This window comes from Monodelphis domestica, chromosome 1, assembly GCF_027887165.1.
Source record: "Monodelphis domestica isolate mMonDom1 chromosome 1, mMonDom1.pri, whole genome shotgun sequence".
Lineage (NCBI taxonomy): Eukaryota > Metazoa > Chordata > Mammalia > Didelphimorphia > Didelphidae > Monodelphis > Monodelphis domestica.
In genome coordinates, this window is record NC_077227.1 from 461,447,803 (window position 1) to 461,471,788 (window position 23,986).

Genomic DNA, 23,986 nt, shown 5'->3' on the forward strand with positions numbered 1-23,986 from the left:
CAGCATTGTCTGATGAAGGCGCAAAAGGTCATTTTATTGAGAGAGCATGATATTGGTTCTCAAAGATCAGGGATGTACCCCAGACATGGTAACAGCATCCTGTGAGAAACTGAATTAGAATTAGAATTCCCTAAACTGCCATTATGAACTGGACTTTCTAATCTTTGAACTACTAAATAAACGGGTCACTTGTTCAGCATGATTATTTAGTCTGAATTAAACTTGTTGTTGAACTTCCTTTCCCAAGTTTTATGTTGACTCAGTCAAAGAAGAACAAATGGAAAGAGTTGTTTCCCATACTAGGATTTTAAGTGCTGTTACCACTGGATAAAAAGCATTAAAATAAGAATAATTACCTCTTATCAAAATTATTTAATTTGGCTTTGTTTTTGCTAAGCGTATTTAGTTTAAACCTGTGCTTTATTTCTTAATGTCTTTTGCATGACAGAAGGAGCCAGCAAACTGTGAATCATAGTACTGACCTGGCTCTGAGTCCTAGCCACAGATATTGTCTCTCCCCCATAGGGCTTGCTGAAGAAACATGAAGCATTTGAAACAGACTTCACTGTCCACAAAGACCGAGTGAATGATGTTTGTACCAATGGACAGGACCTCATTAAGAAGGTAAACTTAGATCAAAGAAAAATTCTATCTCCCTCTGGTTAAATCAATAGGCTGCTTTTTTTTTTTTTTAAGACCCTACCTTCCGTCTTAGAATCAAAACTATGCATTGGCTCCAAGGCAGAAGAGTGGTAAAGGCTAGGCAATGGGGGTTAAGTGACTTGTTCCAGTCACTTAATGTATCTGAGTCCAGATTTGAACCCAGGACCTCTCCTGTCTCTGAGCCTGATTCTCAATCCACTGAGCCACCTAGCTGCCCCTGATGGGCTGCTTTTTGATTGACCCTGAGAACTTGCTTTGCAGTTTGTTTGTTTGTTTGTTTGTTTGTTTGTTTGTTTTTTCCAAGTAAAAAGTCCACATAGAGTAACACTTCCTTTTCTGTGTTTCATAAAAGAAAACATTTATCTAATGCCAAGTTGATTTTTTTATTTCCTATTTTTAGTAACCCAGGAAATATTTACTAGTCTTTGTTACATAAATATAAAATAAGGTGCAAGCTTATCTCTTATTTTGTTGATGTCTTAGCTAATTATCCTCTCACATTACTGTTGGTCCCTAAATGGCCATTCTTCTAGGCATTGTTGCCTTTCTGAGTTTGGGTAGAGGACAGGATTTGAGGTGGCCATTTCTGAGGTTAAGACCAGGAGGTGATGTAAGCCAATGCGTTTGGTTTTTTTGATTCCATAGAACAATCACCATGAGGAGAATATTTCTGCTAAAATGAAAGGCCTGAATGGGAAGGTATCTGACCTAGAAAAAGCTGCAGCTCAGAGGAAGGCCAAGCTAGATGAGAACTCAGCTTTCCTTCAGTTCAATTGGAAGGCTGATGTGGTAGAATCTTGGATTGGTGAGTAATTCAGTGAGATGCTGGCTACAGTCAATTAAATTTTCTTCCTAGATAAAGAATAAAAGGGAAGCCCTAGAATGTCATTAGTTTAACAAATGCTTTATTTTTTTCATGTGTTTCCTACCCTCCCTCCATATCCAAAAACGATCCATCTCATTCTGCACCAAGACCCATCATCTCTCAGGACATACTATATATATATATACATAACATGTTTTCTCATCAGTCTACTGGAATTGTGGTTTGTCATTGTATTGACCAGAGTTCTTATGTCTTTCAGAATTTTTCTTGTTACAGTGTTATAATGAACTTCTGGTTCTATTCACTCCATTCTTTTCCAAGTTTCTCCAAAATCTTTCCTTTTTTTCATTTCTTTAAGGCAAAATATTAATATTCCATTGCTTTCATATACAATAGTATGTTTAGTTAGCCATTCCTTAGTTTTCAGTCCTTTGCCACCACAGAGAGCTGCTCTGTTTTTGTACATATAGGTCTTTTTCCTTTTTCTTGATTTGGGGTAAAAAGCTCATCATTATTAATTCCTTTGTTTTGTAGCTGAGGAAACTAAAGTTTGTAAGTGAAGCAACTTGGCCCATGATTCCACTGCTGGCCTAAAAATGTGTAGAAAAAGTTTGATAGAATTTGAATTTATTCAAAATGTTGCTTTGCCCTTCTCATTTGTAGAGAAGGGGTTGCTACATATTTTCCAACCTTAAATTTCCAGGTGAGAAGGAAAACAGTCTGAAGACAGATGACTATGGTAGGGACCTCTCTTCTGTTCAGACTCTTCTCACCAAACAGGTCAGTGGCCCCTACTTTCCATAGCAGGTTAGGTGAGCTGCTTACTCTTATGTCTCTCATCATCCTAACCCCATTTTCACCACAGGAAACCTTTGACGCAGGGCTTCAGGCCTTCCAGCAAGAAGGGATTGCGAATATCACAGCCCTCAAAGATCAACTGCTAGCTGCCAAGCATGTTCAGTCCAAGGCCATTGAGGCTCGCCATGCCTCTCTCATGAAACGCTGGAATCAGTTACTAGCCAACTCGGCTACTCGCAAGAAGAAGCTTTTAGAAGCCCAGGAACATTTCCGAAAGGTAAAGATGAGAATGAGTCTGCTCTCTGAAGTAGAGGCCAAACTGAAAAGTTACCCAATTTTCTTGATGTATGAACCAGGATTTTATTTGTTACAGTAATAACTGCAAACCAAAGGTGGCATATAGCTCTTTATGGCACATCATATGGGCATATGTAGATTATTTAGGAAGTTTCCTTTAAAAATGCAAAGGACTTTGTAATTCCATTATGTTATGGTGGAGGAGAGATGGTTGATAGGGATGCTGATTGACAGAAGTGAAAACAAAGAAAATCAGAGAGAATAGATATTAAAATGTAAGGATGGCCAGAAACTAACAGGTGTTTCTGATGCCCTCTGGGTTTAAAATAAGTTTGTCACTATCTTAAATTGTTATAAACCCTCTGTTTCCAGGTGGAAGATCTTTTCCTGACCTTTGCCAAGAAGGCTTCAGCCTTCAACAGCTGGTTTGAAAATGCTGAGGAGGACCTAACAGACCCCGTTCGATGCAATTCACTGGAGGAAATCAAAGCTTTGCGAGAAGCCCATGACGCCTTCCGCTCTTCACTCAGCTCTGCCCAGGCAGATTTTAATCAGCTGGCTGAACTAGACCGACAGATCAAGAGCTTCCGGGTGGCCTCCAATCCCTATACTTGGTTCACCATGGAGGCCCTGGAAGAAACCTGGAGGAACCTACAGAAAATCATCAAAGTAAGTCTTCTCTACTATCCCTCTATGATTTGGAAACAGAACTTTAAGCCTCTTGTCCCTAGTTCAGTGATTCTCCACTCCAAACTGACCTTTCCTGCCAATATGTCAAATCTCAAGAGAAAGAAAAGACTTCTAAGGCACTGGTAGTGAACCCCTACTTTGAAGAACTCCATCTACACAGCCAGAGATTTTAGTCTTCTGGCAGTTTGAAGCCTACAACCTCCCCACCCCTCCTTCTTAGAATGTTTTTAAATTGCGTAAAATTACTAACATAATGAAATAAGTTATCAAACTATATTCTTTTAAAAATCCGAGTTCACATTGCAGGTTAAGGACTCCTCCACAGTGTCCTCAACAGGTGATAAAATCAGCCTTCTTAGAACCCAGGCTTCTTTGACAATTGTTCCTTTTGATCATTTGTTCCCTTCTTTGATAAGAATTAACAAGTAGCTTCTACCCACTGAGCTTTCTGTCCTCTGGGACCAATCCAAAACCAAGACTGATGCTTCTCCCACATAGCAGCATGTCAGATACTGAGAACTGTTGTGTCTGTCCTCTTTTAAGTCTTCTAATATCCAAGCTAAACATCCCAGTTCTGTTAACCACTCCTCATATGATATAATCTCAGGGCCCCTTTGCCATCCTGGTTGCTATCCCCTGAATGCTCACTCTGTCTCCCTCTGGCTTTTAGGAGCGGGAGCTGGAGCTTCAGAAGGAACAGCGAAGGCAAGAGGAGAATGACAAGTTAAGACAGGAGTTTGCCCAGCATGCCAATGCCTTCCACCAGTGGATCCAGGAGACCAGGTATCTAGCTCCTCATTAATCCAGCACAAAGTAAATGTCATTAGTTTTCAGGGACATTAAGGCATTCCCTTTATGTTATTTCACACAAGAAACATACACAACGAGAAAATAACAGAGCAGCCCTTAGGGCAAGTCTTGTTTTGAAATCGCTGTGCTGTAGAGTCTTTCTAGAGTTTATATCTAATGCAGTACCTCCTGGCCTTCAAAAACTGCAACTCAGATTAGAGAAGACCACTTAAGGAGTCAGCTGGTGGCTCAGTGAATTGAGAGCCAGGGCTAGAAACAGGAGGTCCTAAATTCAAATCTGGCCTAAGACACTTTCCAGCTGTGTGATCCTGGGCAAGTCACTTGACCCCTATTGCCTAGCCCTTATCACCCTTCTACCTTGGAACCAATACTTAGTATGGATTTTAAGGTGAAGGTAAGTGTTCAAAAAAGACCACTTAAGAATTCTCACTGAAACTTGGCCACCAAAAATGTTTTCATGGCTTCCTGTTACCTCCAGGATAAAATAGAAATTCTCGTTTGGCATTTAAAGCCTGTCATGGTCCCATTACATCTCTTCCTTCCTCTCCAGCCAAACTGGCTACCATTTCATTCACATGACAGAGACTGTTGTTTTTATAGTTTTGTTGCCTAGACCTCATCTGACACATAGTGGGTGCTTGTGAAAGGAGCAGAAAGAAAGTTAAGACAAATCTGTTTCTTCAAGTAAAGAAGAGATTGGTTAAGAAAGCCAAAAAATTTTTCATACTATTTTCCAAAATCCAGGAATTGGGAATAGAAAGGCTTCCCTTCATCATGCCTCGGGTATAGCAGTTGCTAAGTGCCTACTTGTTGAAGGACTAGTGGAAGTGTGTGATGCATAGACGTTATACTAATAATGTTTTTTTCTCTTCTTTTTTCTCCCCTCTTAATGGTTGCTCCTCTTGATGACATTGCCTGCTTCTTGGATCCACGTCGCCACAGAACATATCTCCTCGATGGGTTAATATCACCTTTTTATTTTCCCCAGGCTTGTATTGTGGCATTGGTGTATTGTGTGCTTGTGTTCCCTTCCCCTTCCCCCAATCCCCCCTTTTCCCAGTGGCTTGGCTTATGGATGTTTCTATGATGGACCTGCCTGTCCAGGAGTGGATTGTACCACCCTTATGATGTGCCAGGCACCATCCCTCCCCAAAAGAGAGTGCCCCTCGACCCTGATGCCCAGCCTGGACATTCAGAAGCTTTGTAAAAAAGTATGCCTGTTCCCTTTAGGACCCAAGGCCTGGGGAGGAGAGCCATTTCTCTTTTTTGTTTTTTGGTCAACCAGACAGTCTCCTATGGCAGAAATGGCAAAAATAGCATGATAAGAGGACAAGGCATCAGTTAGAGAGCCCAAGTGTTTAACTCTTGCTTCCCCATTGATGTGTAACATACCATGGCTATATCTGTTCTCCCCATCTGCCCAGTAGGCAAATAGTTGTCAGGCAATAGTTATATGGCAAAGCCAGGTGGAATATGATCTAAAAAGTGGAAAAGCTCAGACTAGTACAGAGAAACATCAGCTTGTTGTCAGTTTGGGGATCATCTATGCAAATTACTTGAAATAGGTTGAGCTATGATAACTCATTTTATATTCAGAACTAGAGCTGTGTTATCGGGTCTTAAAGAAAAGTATGCTCTTCTTTAAACCATCAAGAAGACTTAAAGGAACTTGTGAGGATCCTATCCTGCCCTGGGAAATAAGATATTTTTGAAAACTAAATTTTGAGTACAGTACTAACTTTTCTTCTTGAGTGGAGGGTTGATCAAAGAATATAAAATCTGCTGTAGATCTTCCCATGCAAGATAGGAACACCCATCCTCATAGCATTTGGATCCATTAAGTTAGGCCACACCTCAGGACTGCTACTTCTTGTAACCATGAAACCATGCTGGTTTTATGGGCACAAGCTAGGGGGACCAGGTTAGAGTCAGAATGAAGTCATTCCTGGGAGGAAGGAAAAGGGATTGTTAGAGAAGTTGTTAGCAAAGAACCTAACTTGAGACCTCTGGGACAACATCACTTGGCTCTCCTTCCCAGACTCACACCCTCAAAGCCCTTGTATGAGGTCTCTATCCCCCGGTAGTGTCTGGGTGAAGTAAAATGCTCATTTTCCTTGAGGATCCCAAATAGTCTTTTCCCTTTCCATTCTAATCCTCTTGAGTTTTTTAGCCTGCTTGTGGTCCCTCATGGGTAGCAGTTCTAGTTCACCACTGGACGCCTGCCTTAGCTTTGATGTTACTGTTCTCTGTGCATTGCCAGCTCGGACCTCATAGTGTGTTTGCGTCTGTGTGCTCTTGCCTCTTTCCCTTCTTCCTCCTTTGGTGTGTATTCATTTGGTTTCTTTTCTTTGAATAGCATAGCATATCGTCGGGTCATTCGTGTCTATCAGTATGAAGTTGGGGATGATCTGTCTGGAAGGTTTTTCTCCTCTTATTTTCTCTTCTTACCTCACTGTGGTTTTACCAATGCACTCTTGACTTCCTAGGCGGCTCTGCTTTCTCACTAACTCACTGCCCTTGGCCGCTTGGGAAGGAGGGAACAATGCCCTTTCCACTGCACCCAAACCCCCACTCCCACCCCAGGTCCTGGGTGTGTGCTTTTCCTGTGGGAATATGGCATAACTAAACCTGTGAAACCTCACATTGACACATTAAGAACTCAGAGCAGTTAAGAACCAAACCGTGAAGTCTCTGGCCATCAACATTAGACCCTTATGCAGGATCTGGAACAGGAATCCAGGAGACCAGCCAGTGTTGTTTTCCTGATTGGGGCTCTAAAAAAACTTTTAAAGATAACTTATGCCAACCATCTTAGTTAGCAACTCCAAGCTGGAAACATTATTCAGCTCACTAATGAAGTTTTTCAGATAGCAGCCTTGTTTTCAGGATTGCCTATACCCATGTACATTGGTATTGGCACTGTACTTCCCCCTCCCACAATGAACAGATTGCAGAAAAGGCCCCCAAGAGGAAGCCCCTGGTAACCCAATTTTAAGGAAATATTTTGGCTAGAGGTTTGGGACTCTACATCTTGGCCATACATGTCATCCTTCTCTCGAATTTCCTACTTTTCTTAGTACGTAGAGCACGGTTGTTGTGTTTCTAATCTTACAAGGTGGGGAGAGAGGTGAGCACCTTGGATTGAGCACAAAATATCTCTCAGTTCTTTCCATGGGAGTCGTGAAGCTTGAGATTAACTCCCAAGTCACTAACTAAGGTCATGAAAATAACTGCCTAAACTGAGCCATCTCCATTGAAAACAATGGGACTGGGGAAACATGAGGGAATGAGATATTGGCCAGGCATGGATTTGAGGCAGGTATGGCAAAAGCACAGTAAATGATTGAAGTACTAGACTAAGGAGCCTTGTGTCTATTCCTGTCTCCATTCAGTCCCCTATCTTTGAACAAATTGCCTAGCCCCTGGGGAGCCTCAGTTTCCTTATCTATAATATAGAGATTCTTGCCTTAGCTACCTCATGGGGCACCTATGAAGAGATGTTAGCTAATGAAAGATGTGTTTTGTGCTCCATAAAGAAAGGGACTTAAATGAAATGCAAAAGGTATTATTTCATTCCTAAGAGGATGGGGTTAATTTCAAGCCCATAACCTGTTGTTCTTTCCCCAAATGTTTATCTTGTTTCTTTGTTTAGGTCCTGTATGGTGGAAGAATCTGGGACCCTGGAATCCCAGCTTGAAGCCACTAAAGTAAGGCACCCTGCTCCCTCTGCTTCCTGTGATATAAGCAGACACCTCCTCTTTGATTAAAGAGATCTAGTTTGGCACGAAGCATTTAACCCCTAAAGGCTGCTGAGGGAGTCCTGCCCTGAGTGAACAAACCACGGGACTCTTAATTCTTCCTCATGCCTTCCCTAAGCTTCTTTTCCTAGTTTAAAAAAAAAGCAAAACACCTTCTATGTAGTAGCCTTTTTATCTTAAAAGAAAAAGGAAAAAAGGATATGGGAATAGTTATCCTCACCACCAATTCCTTTCCCTGTATCTTTTAATTTCCTCTCCCTGCCCACAGCGTAAACACCAGGAGATCCGGGCCATGAGGAGTCAGCTAAAGAAGATTGAGGACCTGGGGGCAGCCATGGAGGAGGCACTTATTCTGGACAACAAATACACTGAGCATAGCACTGTGGGGCTGGCCCAGCAGTGGGATCAGTTGGACCAACTTGGGATGCGAATGCAGCACAACCTGGAGCAGCAGATCCAGGCCAGGTACCACATCTATCCCAGATGTAATTAGGGCATTTATGGTGAGATGAGAAATTCCTTCCCATTAGTTCTCATGAAAACCTAGGGGAGCCTTAGACATTTTAGGTAAAAGCAGGGGGGTGATCTTGGTAAAAAGGAAGATTGGTGAAAATATAATAACCTCCTTACAAAAATTTTTAATTCTTCATTGGATCTGAAGGAAAAGTATGTGTGTCCTTAATGATGAAACGGCTATCTTTCAGGTACAGGCCTACTGAGAGGGGGACAATACATGACTTCTTAAGGTCTCTTCATGCCCCATGATTCTCTGAATCATATTTACATAACATAAGAAGGAACCACCACCATTTAACAAGTAGCCATCTGGTATTCAGACTCTCTAGGGATTCAGGTTTTTAAAAGGTTAAAGAGAGGCAGCCACAGGGCTCAGTGGATAGAGAGCCATGCCTGGAGTCAGGAAAATCTGGGTTCAAATTTGACCTGTGTCACCCTAAGCATGTCTCCTCTATCCATTTGCTTAGCCCTTGCCCTCATGTCTTAGAGTTATTACCGAGATAGGAAATAAGGTGTGTTGATTTAGTTTTTTTTTCTAAGGGGAGCAGGGGACAGAAGAACTCTGTTTTCATTGACAAAAGGACAAGTGACCATCCAGTTGCTGGCACTTGACCTCTGCCAATGCCCAGGCTACATGGACAAGTCCATAACTCTGCTTTTGTTGATAGGAATACAACTGGTGTGACTGAAGAGGCCCTGAAGGAGTTCAGCATGATGTTTAAGTGAGTACAGCCACAATTCCCTATCGAGATTTCTAAAAGCTTTTCGCTTTGGGCTGCCCAACACAATTGTGCCACCTCTTAATCCAATTCCCTGGTTCTCTGCATTCCAGACATTTTGACAAGGATAAGTCTGGCCGCCTCAATCACCAAGAGTTTAAATCTTGCTTGCGCTCTCTCGGTTATGACCTGCCAATGGTGGAAGAAGGAGAACCAGACCCTGAGTTTGAGGCAATCCTCGACACCGTGGATCCAAACAGGTATGGTGCCAGCCATAAAAAAGTGGTCAGTGGTAAAAGGTTGACATCCAGGCCAAAAATTTTTCACAATCTCTAGGATGAATGTTCCTTCATCTAACTTTTTTCCCTTACTTTCTGTCATAGGGATGGCCATGTATCACTGCAAGAATACATGGCTTTTATGATCAGCCGAGAGACTGAAAATGTCAAATCCAGCGAGGAGATTGAGAGCGCTTTCCGGGCCCTCAGTTCCGAAGGAAAACCCTACGTGACCAAGGAAGAATTGTACCAGGTATGCATGGTTCTGAGCCACAAGGCAACTTGTCAGGCATTCTTATCTCAGTCACTGGAGTTTATAATGAGTCATTCAAATAGACTGGAATAGAGAATTAGAGGATCACCAGTGGGAATCTCACAAGGCAACCCAGTTGTTCCATATTGTTTATATATTTATTCTTCCCAACAAGTCAGAATCTGTCTTTGCGTAAGCTGTAGACCTCATCAGGTCAAGATATAGACTGTACCAGTCTGAGCTTATGTGTATAATAGTTGTAATGACTCCCTTAGGTATTATAGAATGTCCCCTTTTGGAATATAACTGACAGTTTCTAGGCCCTTTGTGACTTACCCACAAGGCCAGTTGGGGTAGAACCAGACTAGAAGCCAGGTCTCCTGAAGTATACTTCCTGAGATAATGATTTTCACACTGAGATAGTAAACCCTGGGCAGGGTTTACAATCTCTACCTGAATAAGGAGAGGGCACAGAGTAGAGAGGGTTGGTTCTAGATTCTTTCCTTTGTGTTCTTTCATCCTTCTGTGAAAGGAACAAATGATTGGGGGCTTCTCAATCTCCCAAGAGATTGCTCTCCAGAAGTTGGTTTTGGTTAAAGACAAAAGTTCAGCTCCCTTGGATCCACTTGGCTGACCTCCTAATCTCTCTATTTTTCCCCTTTCAGAATCTGACCAGGGAACAAGCCGACTACTGCATCTCACACATGAAGCCCTATGTTGATGGCAAGGGCCGTGAACTCCCCTCTGCTTTTGACTATGTAGAATTTACCCGTTCTCTCTTTGTGAATTGATTCACAGCCCCTGCCTAGTGTTAGCCACAGCCAAACACTGCTCGTCTTGCTGCGTCACTGCATGTCTGTCCATCTTTGTGCTCTTAAAGAAAAAAACATTGACAGTGTTACTTCCAAATGTAACCTTTAAAACTGCTTAGCTTGGGAATATTAGAGAAAATGGTGCTTCAATAAAATGTTACGAGTCCAATTGAAATGGCTGGATCACTGTCAGGAGATTTATGTTTATAATAATTATGGAATTTCACCCTGTCTCCTCCTCTGACCTAAAACCAGCTCTCCCCAACCAGATCTGAAGGGGGAACATCCTATAAAGTTCACTTCACTTCATTCCTGTTTCCTCCCAATTTTCTGTATGCAAAAAAAAAAGATAAATAAATGACTTGACCCCCGCAAAAAAAAAAAGCTTTTTTTCTCTTTGTATTAGCAAATGCCTAAATCTTTATGTTATCATGTGAGTAACAGACTTAATACTCAAGTGCCTGCTCATAGAAGCAGAACTCTTCAAGCCTTAAATAACAATTCTTTGTGTATGCCATGGGGTAAAAGCACCTTCAGTACCCTGCATTGCTCATTTCTGCCTGTCACCACCTTGGAAAAGGAAAGTTCAGGAAGCTTCAGCTAGCCACCTCAGTTGCCAATTGGTCCAAATCTTCTGTTTCCCGGGGCGCTTGTTCTGTGAACTCTGTGCTTAGCTGCCATATCTTTACAACACCTTTGGCATCCCCAGCAGCCAGAAGTTGAGTTTGTTGAAGATTGAATTCCAGACAGTAGACAGGGCTTTCATCTGGGGTTTGTTTGATAGAAACTGTAGGCTTCTGGGAGCTCTTCCTGAGATCAAACAACTGTATGTCTCCTTTAAGAAAGAAAAAGGAAGAATATAAACCCTAAAGACAGGAACTGTATCACTTTTGGAATAGTATAGTATGAGTGCTTACACTGGGTGCTTGATGATAGGTACTTTAAAGGTGAGACTTGATTCTGAGTCAAAAGGGTAAGCAGATTTTCCTCTTTACCACCCTATCATTAGAGTCCACCTTTAAATCAAGACCCTGAGTGAAAATCTATTAAAATGACTATAGCTTTGGCAATATCACCCCATGTTCCCATCAAGAAAGGAGAACTAAATTGTCTAAACATGACCTTCCCACTCTTCTGGCTGATTTCAAAGAGGATTGGGAGTTTCTCCTGACCCAATTAGGCTTCCTAAAATGAAGGAAAGCCTTACCTTCCCCAGAGGCAGCAGCAAAGACCAAAGGACGGACAGGAGACCAACGTACGCTAAACAGGTATTTGTGAGAGAGCTGGAGAGAGGTCAAGGGCTGGGCCTGCAGCATGGAATAGAGGTGGATGTGGCCATCTGTCCCAGCACTCAGAAACAAGTTCCTAGGGAAAAGAAGAGAGCCAGTCAATCTACCCAACAAGCCTACATCAACAACCTGGTTTATCCTTAAAGGGAGCAAAAATGCTTTGGACTAGTATACTGGGTTCCACCCCCCATTCCTGCTTTATCTGTTAGTATTTCCTAATGTATGAAGGATCCTCCCAAGATACTTTGGAAAGATAAGTAGCAATATACAGTATGTATTTTATTAGTTAGATGTAAATACCACTGAGTAGAAAGAACCTAAAATGAGTGCTATAGGAATTCAAGAGGCAGTTTTAAGTGGCTCAATGGATAGAGTACTGGGCCTGGAATCTTTCTGGATTCAAATTTGGCCTCAGATACTTCCTAGCTATGTGATTTTGGACAAGTCATTTAACCCCATTTGTCTCAGTTTCCTCATCATGAGCCAGAGAGAGAAATAACAAAACTACTCCAGTATCTTTGCCAAGAAAACTCCAAATGGTGTTATGAAGCATTAAATAAAACTGAAGAATGTCCAAACCACAAAAAGCCACAGTGATGAGGATGGGCTGTGGGTAGCATGTAAATAAAGGGGGAAAAATGATGAGAGCAAAGGCATGGAAGTAAAAAGTAAGATACGCTCAAAAGAGATACTGAGTAGACTTTGGGATCATAAAATGGAACAACAGATTCAGGCAAGATTTGAGAGGGCCTTTAATGGGTCACAGTATCACATCTAATAACATCCTTTTAAGATAAGAGTCCCATCTTACTCAATTTACAGATGAGGAAACTTAAGAAGTGACTGGTCCAAGGTCCCACAGCAAGTATGTCTCTGAATCAGATTCTCACCCAGATCTCTGAACTCCAAGCCCAGGGCTCTTTGCACTACACCCTGCATACTCTTGACTTTTAAAAAGATTATTCTGCTAGTCCATGCAGAATGGAGTGGAAAGGTAGAGACCAGAAATTTGATTTGTTCAAGGACTTTTATTAAGAGGGGAAAGTAGATGGAATTCATTTACCAATTCCACTGAGCAAAAAGGAATGACTTGCCAAAGGGCCCTTTGAACAAGGATTCATAACCTTTTTTGAGGCCTTGGACCTTCTTTTGGCAGTCTGGGAAAGTCTATGAACCCCTACTCTGAATGTTTTTAAATGCATAAACATAGGATTATAAAGAAAGCCGATTATATATATGGAAGTTAACAAAATATTTTAAAAAGCAAGTTCTTGGACCTCAGGTTTAAACAGTGACTGTTATAGACCAGAGAAGCTGCACACTCACCTGAATGATGAACACCTGGACCTTACCTGTGGAAGGGTGAGCAGCTCACAGAGTAGATGGGGCCACCATGAGGGGAGAAGGTGAATTGGGCAGGTGCTCGGAGTGGCAGGGAGCTGGGCATTCGGGTAAGGGCTGCCACTTCCACTGCTGTTGAACATTTGAGTGGGAAGCCACCTTCAGTGCCCAGGATAAACAAGCTGGAGTCAAAGCTGGAGAAGGCTAGGGCTGTGACCCCTACCTCTGTCTCACCCCGGGTGGGCTAAGGAAGACATCAACAAGAGGGTCAGCCCTAAGCAGCATCGACGAGCACTACCCATCTCCTCGTGGAATTAGACACCATCACAAAGCTAGAGGAACACCAGAGAGCCTTGAGGCCAACCCCTTTATTTGAAATGACCCAGCAAAGGTTACACAGATAATAATATACCAGGGACTAAAATCCAAGCTTCCTCTGTTCCCTCTACTAGACCATGACTGGAAGCCATCCTTTCTTGATGCTCAGAATCTTTTCTGTTTCCAAGGAGTCACCAACCAACTCAGCCCTACTCTAGTTCAGACAGGCAGGAGCCTCTTTCTTCAGCCTCCAGCCTCCTGTTCCACCTGGTACTGCCTACCATTTCCCAAGTACCAGTGCAGACATTTCTCATACCTCCTTAGTGCTTAGGCCTCTGCTAGCCTTTGTATAATTGAAAATCTGTTACCCTAAAAAAGAACTACATTTCCTGGGAGCCCACCGACTTCCTGTCATGACATACTTTCTGTAATCAGAGGATATTAGGTGGCCTCTTTACTTCCTGTCCTGAAGCTTGGTGGTGGTAAGGTGGCCGGCCGTTTGAACTGGCTGATCAGCCATGGGCAGATGGTCTTTCTTTTGTATCCTCTTTATTCCTTGATTTCTTTTTTTTTTTAAATATATTTTATTTGATCATTTCCAAGCATTATTCGTTAAAGACATAGATCATTTTCTTTTCCTCCCCCCCACCCCCCATAGCCGACGCGTAAGTCCACTGGGCATTAGATGTTTTCTTGATTTGAACCCATTGCTTTGTTGATAGTATTTGCATTAGAGTGTTCATTTAGAGTCTATCCTCTGTCATGTATTCCTTGATTTCTAATGATCATTTAATAAATCCCTTAAAATATAATATTTTATTATTTGAGATTTAATTTTAATTTTTACGCCTTAGGAAGGCAAAATTGGAGAGGGACACAGTGATCCTAGTTCTGATTGGGTCTTTTTCATAGGAAGAGAGAAACCTCACACTAGATTGCCAAGGATGTTCTTGGTTCCATCCCCATCCCAGCCCCTCCATATCAGCCCTGGTCCCAGCTCACCTTCTTCAGCTTTGTGTTTCGGGGGATCTGCTGGACGACTAGCGCAAAGCCCTCTGTCAGCTGCAGCTGTCCTGGACCAGCCGCCTGCCACAGCAACACCTTCCCGTCCGTGGAGACGCTCAACAGCTGGAAGCGGTGGCTGTGCCGGGGTTCTGGCAGCCAGGCAACCTGTGAAAAACATGAGGAAGGGGTGGAACATAGCTGGAGAGAGCAGAGAGGTCAGAGGCATGTTGCTTCCTGCCAAAAAATGAGCAGGGAATGGAAAGAGGCCACCTCAGTGGCATGTAGGGCCCTTGACTAAAGCATCCTTTCCCCACTTTCCAAACAGAAAATAAGAGAAGAACCAGGGAGCTAGAATGACAAAGGGTCTGGCATTAGAACTGATTGGAAATTGTAAGATCCAAATTGACTCTCCCTTCCTCTCTTCCCTCCCCCTCTTAGAGGTGGTAAGCCATTTTGATCTAGATTATATGTGTATGGTCATGCAAAACGTACTTTCATATTAGTTGTTGTAAGACAATACTCAAAACCAAAACCGTAAATAAACTAATGTGAAAAATAGTATGCTTTGATCTGCATCCAACTCCAATTCTTTCTCTGGATGTATGTCCTAAGGTCCTTAGAATTGTCCCAGATTGTTGCATAGTAGCCAAGTCTCTCATAGTTGATCCCTACACAATATTGCTGTTACTGTGTACAACAAAGAGATTCTTAGAAACTCTCAAGTCAAGCTTCTCTGCCCCCGGGATGCTTTGGGGACAAGATTGTCCAGGGCAGAGCTGGGTTTCTGGGACCTCCTGAGGCAATCAGAATTGAGTTTTGTGAGCAGATAGCTATATGATCACTGAACCAGAGTATCCCTTCCTCCATGAGAATAAAATCACAAAATTAGAGGGGATCTCAGAGGTCACTTGCCTAACTTGAACCTCAACCAGAAAACCAAAATATCTCCAACTGGTATCCAGCTTGTTTGAGTCTTCCAGGAAGGCCAGGAGAAGCCAAAGCTTCCTCACATTGATTGGGATAGCTCCAGTCATTGGGATGTTTTTCCTCCAAGCCTAACCCTATAGCTTCTCCCCAGGGTTCCCCCTGACTCTACCCTATGGGCTTTTGGTAAGGCCTTAACATTCTTCCTGGGCAAAAGTTTGAACAGTCCCAAAGAAAACTTCTCTTCACTCAGCAGAACAGGGGCTCCTGTGCTCCCCATCAGCTGCTCTAATCACTCATCCACAAACACAAAGGAAGGCAGAATGAGCAATGCAAGGCCATTAACAGAGAGGGGCAGAAATGAAGCAAGTCAATGGCAGGCTTCAGCACCACGGAGTACCCTTCCAGTGATGGGGTGTGCTAGGCTCCTTCTCCAAGGAGTTCTTACAACAGCCCCAGAGCCCAAGACAGGCAAACAGTGGGAGCTTTGAGATTACTCCATGCTGGGGATTTCTACACCAGCCAGAACTGGAGGCAGCTCAATAACACTTTTGTCTAGACATTTCTTGTGTGGGAAGCTAGGCCAGAGGGTGGCCACGAGAGAGCCTCTGGGAGAAGAGGGGCAGAGTTGTGACGACAATGGATGAGATCATCTATCCCGTCATTAGCTAACCTCTCCTTGATTCCCTGGGGATTTCATGCCTAGTAGGAGGGACTTTCCCATTTTCTTGGGTTAGACTCAAGCCCATGGACTTCTTCCCAGACAAGGAGGTTACTTCCTGATCTGTGGCCCCTGTCTATTCCCAGGCTGCTTCCTAAGGACATACAAGTCCCATAAGCAAGCCCATCTGCCACTGCCTCTGTCCCTTTCAGAGGGGCCTCTCTGTTATCAGGACCCAACTCTGTGTGTCTCCTACTGCTGGGCTAAGCTGACCTGATAGACAGGATCTGTGTGAGTGTCATCTGTCATTCCTGTCCTCCATAGCAAGGAGTCCTCAGGCCGGCTCATGTCCCAAACCAGTACCTCCCCACTGTAGAGGCCACCTGAGGGGAAAAGAATGGGAATTTTGTCAAAGACTGCCCCACACTCAGAACCAGAACTCAATTTCCTGTCCTCTTCAACCCCAACTCCCAACCCTATGCCACATCCTAGAACACACAGAAGACATGCACGAAAACTACCTTGTCAGGAGTAGCTGAATGGCTCAGTGCATAGACAGTCAGGCCTAGAGACGGGAGGTCCTAGGTTCAAATATGACCGTAGATACTTCCTAGCTATGTGACTCTGGACAAGTCACTTGACCCCCATTGCCAAGCGCTTACCACTCTTCTGCCTTGGAGCCAATACTTAGTACTGATTCTAAGATGTAAGATAGGGGTCGGGAAAAGCATGCCTTGCATCGTGTGGTTATAAGCATCCTTATTGGTTCTTTCACTGCCCACATATCCTTCAAGACCCACCTTAAGTCTTAACTCCTCCATGAGCTCTTCCCAACCATACTAAGTGTGCTTTCTCACTCCAATGGCATTAAGCCCGTTCTAGCTAACTGGTCTCTCTTGCCTTCCCCTGCCCTGAGCTTTGGCTACCAGCAGCAGCCTCCTCCCAGACTAGGCCAGGTCTGGAATGCACTCCCTCCTCATCTTTACCTCAGGAAATGCTGAGGGTCTTTCAAAGCTTATTCAGGAGCTGCCTCTATGAAGGCTTTCTTCATCCCCCTTGCAGATCTCTCGCCTCTCCCTCCCCAAGTGATCTAGTATTACACTGTCTGTGTTTAAATACCATGTCTTTGTATCCTGAGCACAGAGCAGGCATCAGATAAGTTACCGAACTGAACTAAATCCTCCACAAAACCCAGCATGATGGAGTGCTCAGAGCAGTTTATCAATAAAGAATCAGGGATCTCTTTTTCCCAGAGGCCCTTCTGTCTGCCCATTTGAGGAGGAAGAGACAAGGACTTGAGAGGGTGGAAGCTGAGCTGGGCTCAAGAAGAACCATGTTTTGGTTAGTCAGATGAGTTCTAGAAAACAGCATCGAGGTGTAGGGGGCAGTTAGGTGGCTCAGTGGAGAGAGAGCTAGGTCTGGCAATGGGAGGTCCTGGGTTCCAATCTGAATTAAGATACTTCTATCTGTGTGATCTTAGGCAAGTTACTTAATCCCCATGGCCTAATCTTTGCCACTCTTTTGCCTTGGAACCATTGCACAGTATTGAATCTAAGACAGAAGGTTGAAAGAGAGAAAGAAAACTACATGAGGCTTACCTGCAATGTGAGAGGGCTGAGTTGGATGGAACGCCAGGCACATGACGGAGCTGGGGACCTCCACCACAGCAGAAGGTTGCCTGGGGTTTAGGCCCCGACGATCCAGGTTCCAGGAGCATACAAAAGACTTCTCAGTGCTCCAGTCACCATCATCCAAACTGATGGAGGAGGAAGAGAAAGAGAAATGGTGTTTCTTATCAGTTATTCCCTTAGGCTTGCTAGAGGCTTCATATCAACTCCAGAAATTAAGAAAGGACCTTTTTCTTACATCAGATACACATACACTCAACAGAATTTTAAGCCTCAGTTTTCCCCCTTCCTAACAGAAAACTGGGGTGGTAAGAACCATTTCCTTCCACTAAAAGGCCAGAAGAGGGACTAAAAGGGAACCACAGGTGACAGGGACAATTAATAGATTCACCCAAGTAGAGGAAAAAATGTAGGGATATAGGGGCAGCTAGGTGGTTCAGTGGATTGAGGTCCAGGCCTGGGGACAGAAAGTGATGGATTCAAATCTAGCCTCAGATACTTCCTACTTATGTGACAAGTAAGTTACTTGACCCCAACTGCCTAGCCCTTCCCACTCTTCTACCATGGAATACACCTAGTATCACTTCTAAGAAAGTAAGGATTCTAAAAAAATATTAATAATGGAATAGGCTGGGGGCAGCTGGGTGGCTCAGTGAATTTCGAGTCAGGCCTAAAGATGGGAGGTCCTGGGTTCAAATCTGACTTCAGACACTTCCCAGCTGTGTGACCCTGGGCAAGTCACTTGAACCCCATTGCCTAGCCCTTACCACTCTTCTGCCTTGGAGCCAATACACAATATTGACTCCAAGACAGAAGGTAAGGGTTTTTTAATTAATTAATTAATAATAATAATGGAATAGGCTACCTTATGAAGTTGGGAATTCTTGACCAATGGAAGTATTTGTTTATTATTCCCCTGAAATCTGGTTTCTTATCCCACCAGTGGATGTGCTATCTCCAAAGTTAGCAACAATCTTTTAACCACTAAATTCACTGGCTTTATTCAGACTTCATTTTACTCCACCTTTCCCAATTTTTAACACTATTGACCATTCCCCTCCCGTAGACATTCTCTCCTCCCATAGTTTCTAGGTCACTGTTTTCTCCTGGTTCCCTTTGTACATTTCTGATGGCCTCTTCTCAGACTCTTCCCTGGGCCCTCTCTCACTATGCTCTCCCCTTTGATGAACTCACTCATTCCCACAGGTTCAATAATCACATCTAGCACATGAATCCAATGACCCCATATCCTACTTCTGACTCTTTTCTAACCCGTGTTCCATATTGCCTACCATGTCTTTACTTGGTGTTCTCTTTTGTGCTTCAGTCATTTCAGTCACATCTGACTCTCCATGACCCCATTTGGGCTTTTCTTGGCAAATATCCTGCAGTGATTTACCATCTCCTTCTCCATCTCAATTTAGAGATCAGGTAACCAAGGCAAACAAGGTTAAGTGACTTGTCCAGGGTCACACAGTTAGTAAGTGTCTGAGACCCAATCTGAACTCAAGAAGATGAGTCCTCCTGATTTCAAGCCTAGTACTATATCCAGTGCGCCTCCTAGTTGCCCTTGTGCCTACAAATACTATTTGAATTGTATTGAAATGAATTGGTGCCTTAGCAACAGCTTCCATGTGATACATTGAAAAGAATCCTGGACTGGGGGTTAGCAAACCTTGATTCTTCTAGCCCTGGCTCTATCCTAGACTCGTTGCATACAACTTTGGGCACTAATAGTGTCACTTCACACTGATATGGAATGTTTTTCAAATGTGTTGTGGTTCAATTGCTTTTCAGTCATGTCTGACTCTTTGTGACCCCTTTTGGGGTTTTCTTAGCAGATACTGGCATCTTTTGCCATTTTCTTTCTCCAGCTCTTTTGACAGATGAGGAAATTGAGGTAAACAGGGTTAAGTAACTTGCTCAGGGACACACAACTAATAACTGTCTGAGGCCAGGTCTGAACTAGTCTTCCTGACTCTAGATCCAGAGTTCTTTCCACTGTACCACCTACCTGTCCTGGTATATCCTATAGGTATCTGAAATCCAACATGTCCAAAACAGAATTCCCTACATACTATGCACCAAACCCATCCAAACTGCCTCAGTTCTGTTGAGAACCAATTGCCTTCTAGTCTCCTAGGTTTGTAGCCTCATTACCATTCCTGACTCTTCTCTCCTTCAAAACCTATAACTGATCAGTTTCCCACGTTTTGCCTGTCTCCCTTCATGATTCCAAAGTGCAACGATGCTGATCACCTTTGGACCCAGAAGCTATAGACTCACAGTACAGAATGAAAAATATATTTTTGGATGTAACCAATTCAGGAATTAGTTTGCTAGGCTCTGTATATTTGTTACAAGGGTTTAGTTGTTTTTTTTTCCCTGATGGCAGGGAAAGAAAGAAAATAGATTTTTGTTCATTTAAAATAATTTAAAAAAAAATTTTTTTCAGGAAGCTAAAGTAATTTATCCAAGATCATAAAATAAATCAATGACAGAGATGAGACCAGACTCTACTGAAGCCTCAAACTAGTTTAGCCTCCTAATGTCCCCTCCCCCAGCTACTCACCGGCCATAGGAACATGCCACCACTGACCCAGTAGCATTCCAAGAGACGCTGGTCACCTGCAGCTTCTGAGCCTGAGCCAGAGGGTAACACAGGGTATGCCTGCAAGTCACCTGCCAAATTAAAAAGTCACAATTTCCTTATTCCCAACAGAGGAGACATTTCTGGGCCTGAAGTGAAGTCCCTTCCAAAATGTAGAATTCAGATCAACTGTGATAGACTCAGCTATTATTGGCAATACAAAGATCCAGGACAATTCAGAGGCTTACAACAAAGAATGCTCTCCACCTCCAGAGAACGAACTGCTGGAGTCAGAATACAGAGGAAAACAGGAGACTTTTTACTTGTTTATTATGGTTTTGATCTTATAAGATTACTCACTTACTAAAAAGAACAATATGGAAATATGTTTTGCATGATAATGCATGTATAATCCAGATCAAATTACCTGCCAGCACTGGGAGGAGGAAGGGAAGAAGGGAAGGAGACAATTTGGATCATGTAACTTCAGAAAACTTATGTGGAAATTTATTATTATATGTAATTGTTTTTTTTTTTAAATGCAGAATTCAGCCTTGCCAAGATATACAGAGAATTTGCAAGCCTGACCCAAATATTTCCCTAATATTTTTCCCTAATGCAAGAGAGAAACAGAGTCAAATAGAATTAACACAACTTCAAGGTGGACCAAAGCACAGTACTATGAAAGAAGCCCCAGAGGCCTCTAAACAGCCAGGTCACAAAGTCCATGCAGTAAAGCACCTTCCTTTGACTCATTGAAAGTCCATCATGCTCTGCTGTCTCCAAGGTTAGACACCATTCTAACCAGCTCAGAGATAAAATAAGCAGAGAGGCAGTGTGGTCAGAGAACTGGTGGTTACAAGTGAGAAAGACACAGGTTCGAGTCATACCTGTAATACAGACTGGCTATGTGACCTGGGGCAAATCACTTAATCTCTACAGCAAAGATAGTCTGCATTAGTACAGGAAATTCTTCATCCAGACCCATAGTATTTAGCACTGCCACCTAAGGCAGGGTTGATGGAGCAAATTAGAAGCAGGAAAGTGGGCTACCAGAAGTAGGCAGGTTACACTAGTTATAAAAAAATCTTATCTAGGTACAAGTTGGATCACATGACTCCTGAAATCTTAGCCATTTGTTGAAATTCTCTTTGTGAGTGAGCAATTAGGTGGTTCAATGGATAGAGAACTGGGCTGGAAGTCAGTACATGTTGGTGATGACAAGCAAGATGATTTAAAGAAAAGCTGGAAAGACCTGCACCAACTGATGTAAAGCAAAATAAGCAGAACCAGGAGAATATTGTACATAGTAATAGCAATATTGTCAACTGGGAAAACGTGGCTCCTCTCAGCAATGCAATGATCTGGGACAATCTTGAGGGACTAAAGATGGGGCTATCTACCTCCAGAGAAAGAACTGCTGGAGTTAGATGGATGGGGATTAAAAAATATTATCATCATGGTTTTATTTTCGGGTTTTGGTTATGTGTATGTGCTCTTACAATGACCAACATGGAAGTGTGTTTTGTATGATAATAAAAATAAAATAATTTTCTTTAAATTAAAAAAAAGAAAGAGCCAAAGCATGTTGGGGGGGGGGGGAACGAAAAGGAGGAGTAAATAAAGGAAATGAGTCCTCCTGGAAGATGCTCTTTATAATAGAACAAATCTAGAATAATCACAAATGCCCAACAATAAGATTAAACAAATTCATGAAAAAATATATAATTTTAAAAGCAGAAGAAAATACAAAAAGCAAATATAAAACTCAAAAAAATATAGTGTTCTAGCAACATTTAGCTTAGGAACAGATAGCCCTGCATGCTTCAACAGATATGCAGTACAGTCCAATAATGGATGTTCACAATGACGACCAGGAATATTTAAGAGGGTAATAGATTTTAAGAATTTAGAGAGAGGCAGCTAGGTGACTCAGTGGATAGAGAGCCAAGCATTGAGTCAGGAAGACCTGGATTCAAATCTGGCCTCAGACACTTCCTAGATATGTGGCCCTGGGCAAGTCATTTAACCCCAACTGCCTAGCCCTTACTACTCTCATATCTTAGAATTGATACTTAGAATTGACAGAAGGCAAGGGTTTTTTAAAAAAGAAAAAAATTAGTGCCACTTGGGTAGATTTTTCTGAAATAAGAAGAGCTAATTATACAATAATGGTAAAGGAAAAAATGATAGCCTTCAGAACTCTTCATCAATCCATTGAGCAGTAAGAATTTCAAAAGAATTAAAGTGAAGCCCATCCCCAGCCTCTGACAGAGAGGTAGCTGCTATTAGTGAACTATACTTGCAGAATTAGGCATGTATTTTCAAACAAAGTCAATATATTTATTTCACTGAACTGTATTTATGTCTTAGAAGAGAGTTCTTTTGTGGAAGTGAAAGTGATATTAAAAAAAAATAGAGCAGGGAAGATGGTAGAGAAGGTACATAGACCCACCTGATCTCTACCAAATTACCCTCCAAAAACTATGATGTTACTCCTCAAAATGAATGCTGGGTTATACCACAAAAATATGGGGTGAAATAATGTTTCAGCCCAAAAGAACTTAGAAGGCCAACACAAAAGATCTATTGCACCAGATAAAAGTGAAGCACAAAGCAGCATGGCAAGGCAGGCCCTACCAGAGTAATAGGACTTGGGGGCAGCTAAATTAGCAATAATTAGCTCTCAGCCACAAGTAGTAAGGAGTCACACAACTGCTTGGAAGGAGGAAGATTACATACAGGGGTCCCTTTGTTGGATCTAGATATAAGACTTGCATGACATTGCTCATATGCAGATCCAAGTTTCAGTCCTGGGGTACAGTCTCAGGGTGAGGAGGCACACTAGCACACACCAGCACCTATGGCCACAAAGGAACAGGGGATCTTGGTCACAGTTCAAAGGTAGAAAAGAGTGCCTGTGGTTAGATATTTTGTGTTGGCCTTCTAAGTTGTTTCTTCTATGTTCACAGATCAGAGCACAGATTGGGAGAGTATTCAATACACTTCTTCCGATATCATACCACCCTGGAAGAACTAAAAGTTTATAGATCCTCAGAGCCAGCTCTGAAGGTAGCTGTTCAAAATAACTGAAGCTTGGAACAATGCTCAATTTACCACAGTTACAGAGCCCAACTTTAATAGTTTTTTTAAGTTAAAAGAAAAGAAAACAAGAAACGACATAGAAAGTTATTTTAGTGACAGGGAAGACCAAAACCCAAATTCAGAAGACAACAAAGTAAATACTGTTGCAATTCTCAGATAAAGTAATTAATCATGCAATCATGCAAAAAATGCTCTAAATCCCTATTAGAGAAATGCAAATTAAAACAACTCTGAGGTATAACCCTACATCAATCAGATTTTCTATTATGACAGAAAAGGAAAATTACAGAAATTGGAGGGGATGTGAGAAAAATAAAGACATGAATGCATTGTTAGGGGAGTTGGGAAATGATTCAACCATTCAGGATAGCAATTTGGATCTTTGTTCAAAGGGTTATAAAACAGTACATACCCTTTGATCTAGCAAAACCATTAACTGAGTTTATACACCAGAGATTAAAAAAACAAAAAGGGGAAAGACTTATATGTTCAAAACTATTTAAAGCAGCTTTTCATATGGGATTAAAGAACTGGAAAGTGAGGGGACACCTATCAACTGGGTAATGGCTGAATAATATGATTGTGATAGAATACTATTGTATTGTAAGAAAAGACAAGCAGAAAGAGCTCAGAAAAACCTGGAAAGACTGAAAACTGAAGCAGAGTAAAATAATCAGAACCAGAAAAATACTGTACAAAGTGACA

General features: G+C 42.4%; 2 protein-coding genes across 13 annotated transcripts in view; one reads left to right on the forward strand and one right to left on the reverse strand.

Annotated features, from left to right (window-relative positions):
• SPTAN1 (spectrin alpha, non-erythrocytic 1) overlaps positions 1 to 10,804 on the forward strand; it is a 65,317-nt gene extending 54,513 nt beyond the window's left edge. For 7 of the 12 annotated variants that reach the window (XM_007475091.3, XM_056822564.1, XM_007475092.3 and 4 more), the window contains 14 exons: positions 526 to 624; positions 1,309 to 1,468; positions 2,193 to 2,269; positions 2,355 to 2,564; positions 2,957 to 3,253; positions 3,945 to 4,057; positions 5,027 to 5,044; positions 6,441 to 6,503; positions 7,737 to 7,791; positions 8,111 to 8,307; positions 9,027 to 9,080; positions 9,191 to 9,337; positions 9,461 to 9,608; positions 10,274 to 10,804. In XM_007475091.3, coding sequence (XP_007475153.1) covers positions 526 to 624; positions 1,309 to 1,468; positions 2,193 to 2,269; positions 2,355 to 2,564; positions 2,957 to 3,253; positions 3,945 to 4,057; positions 5,027 to 5,044; positions 6,441 to 6,503; positions 7,737 to 7,791; positions 8,111 to 8,307; positions 9,027 to 9,080; positions 9,191 to 9,337; positions 9,461 to 9,608; positions 10,274 to 10,399 — 1,764 coding nt within the window. In that variant the 3' untranslated portion in view covers positions 10,400 to 10,804. The remainder of the gene's footprint in view (positions 1 to 525; positions 625 to 1,308; positions 1,469 to 2,192; positions 2,270 to 2,354; positions 2,565 to 2,956; positions 3,254 to 3,944; positions 4,058 to 5,026; positions 5,045 to 6,440; positions 6,504 to 7,736; positions 7,792 to 8,110; positions 8,308 to 9,026; positions 9,081 to 9,190; positions 9,338 to 9,460; positions 9,609 to 10,273) is intronic. The other 5 variants (XM_056822568.1, XM_016422597.2, XM_016422598.2 and 2 more) reach the window with 1 other exon arrangement.
• The window catches only part of DYNC2I2 (dynein 2 intermediate chain 2), a 46,681-nt gene continuing 32,449 nt past the window's right edge, over positions 9,755 to 23,986 (reverse strand). Inside the window, exons 3-9 of the mRNA XM_001367545.4 lie at positions 20,159 to 20,268; positions 17,557 to 17,714; positions 16,232 to 16,341; positions 14,371 to 14,538; positions 13,062 to 13,294; positions 11,628 to 11,785; positions 9,755 to 11,255 (exon numbers count right to left, since the gene is read on the reverse strand). Coding sequence (XP_001367582.1) covers positions 11,017 to 11,255; positions 11,628 to 11,785; positions 13,062 to 13,294; positions 14,371 to 14,538; positions 16,232 to 16,341; positions 17,557 to 17,714; positions 20,159 to 20,268 — 1,176 coding nt within the window. The 3' untranslated portion in view covers positions 9,755 to 11,016. The remainder of the gene's footprint in view (positions 11,256 to 11,627; positions 11,786 to 13,061; positions 13,295 to 14,370; positions 14,539 to 16,231; positions 16,342 to 17,556; positions 17,715 to 20,158; positions 20,269 to 23,986) is intronic.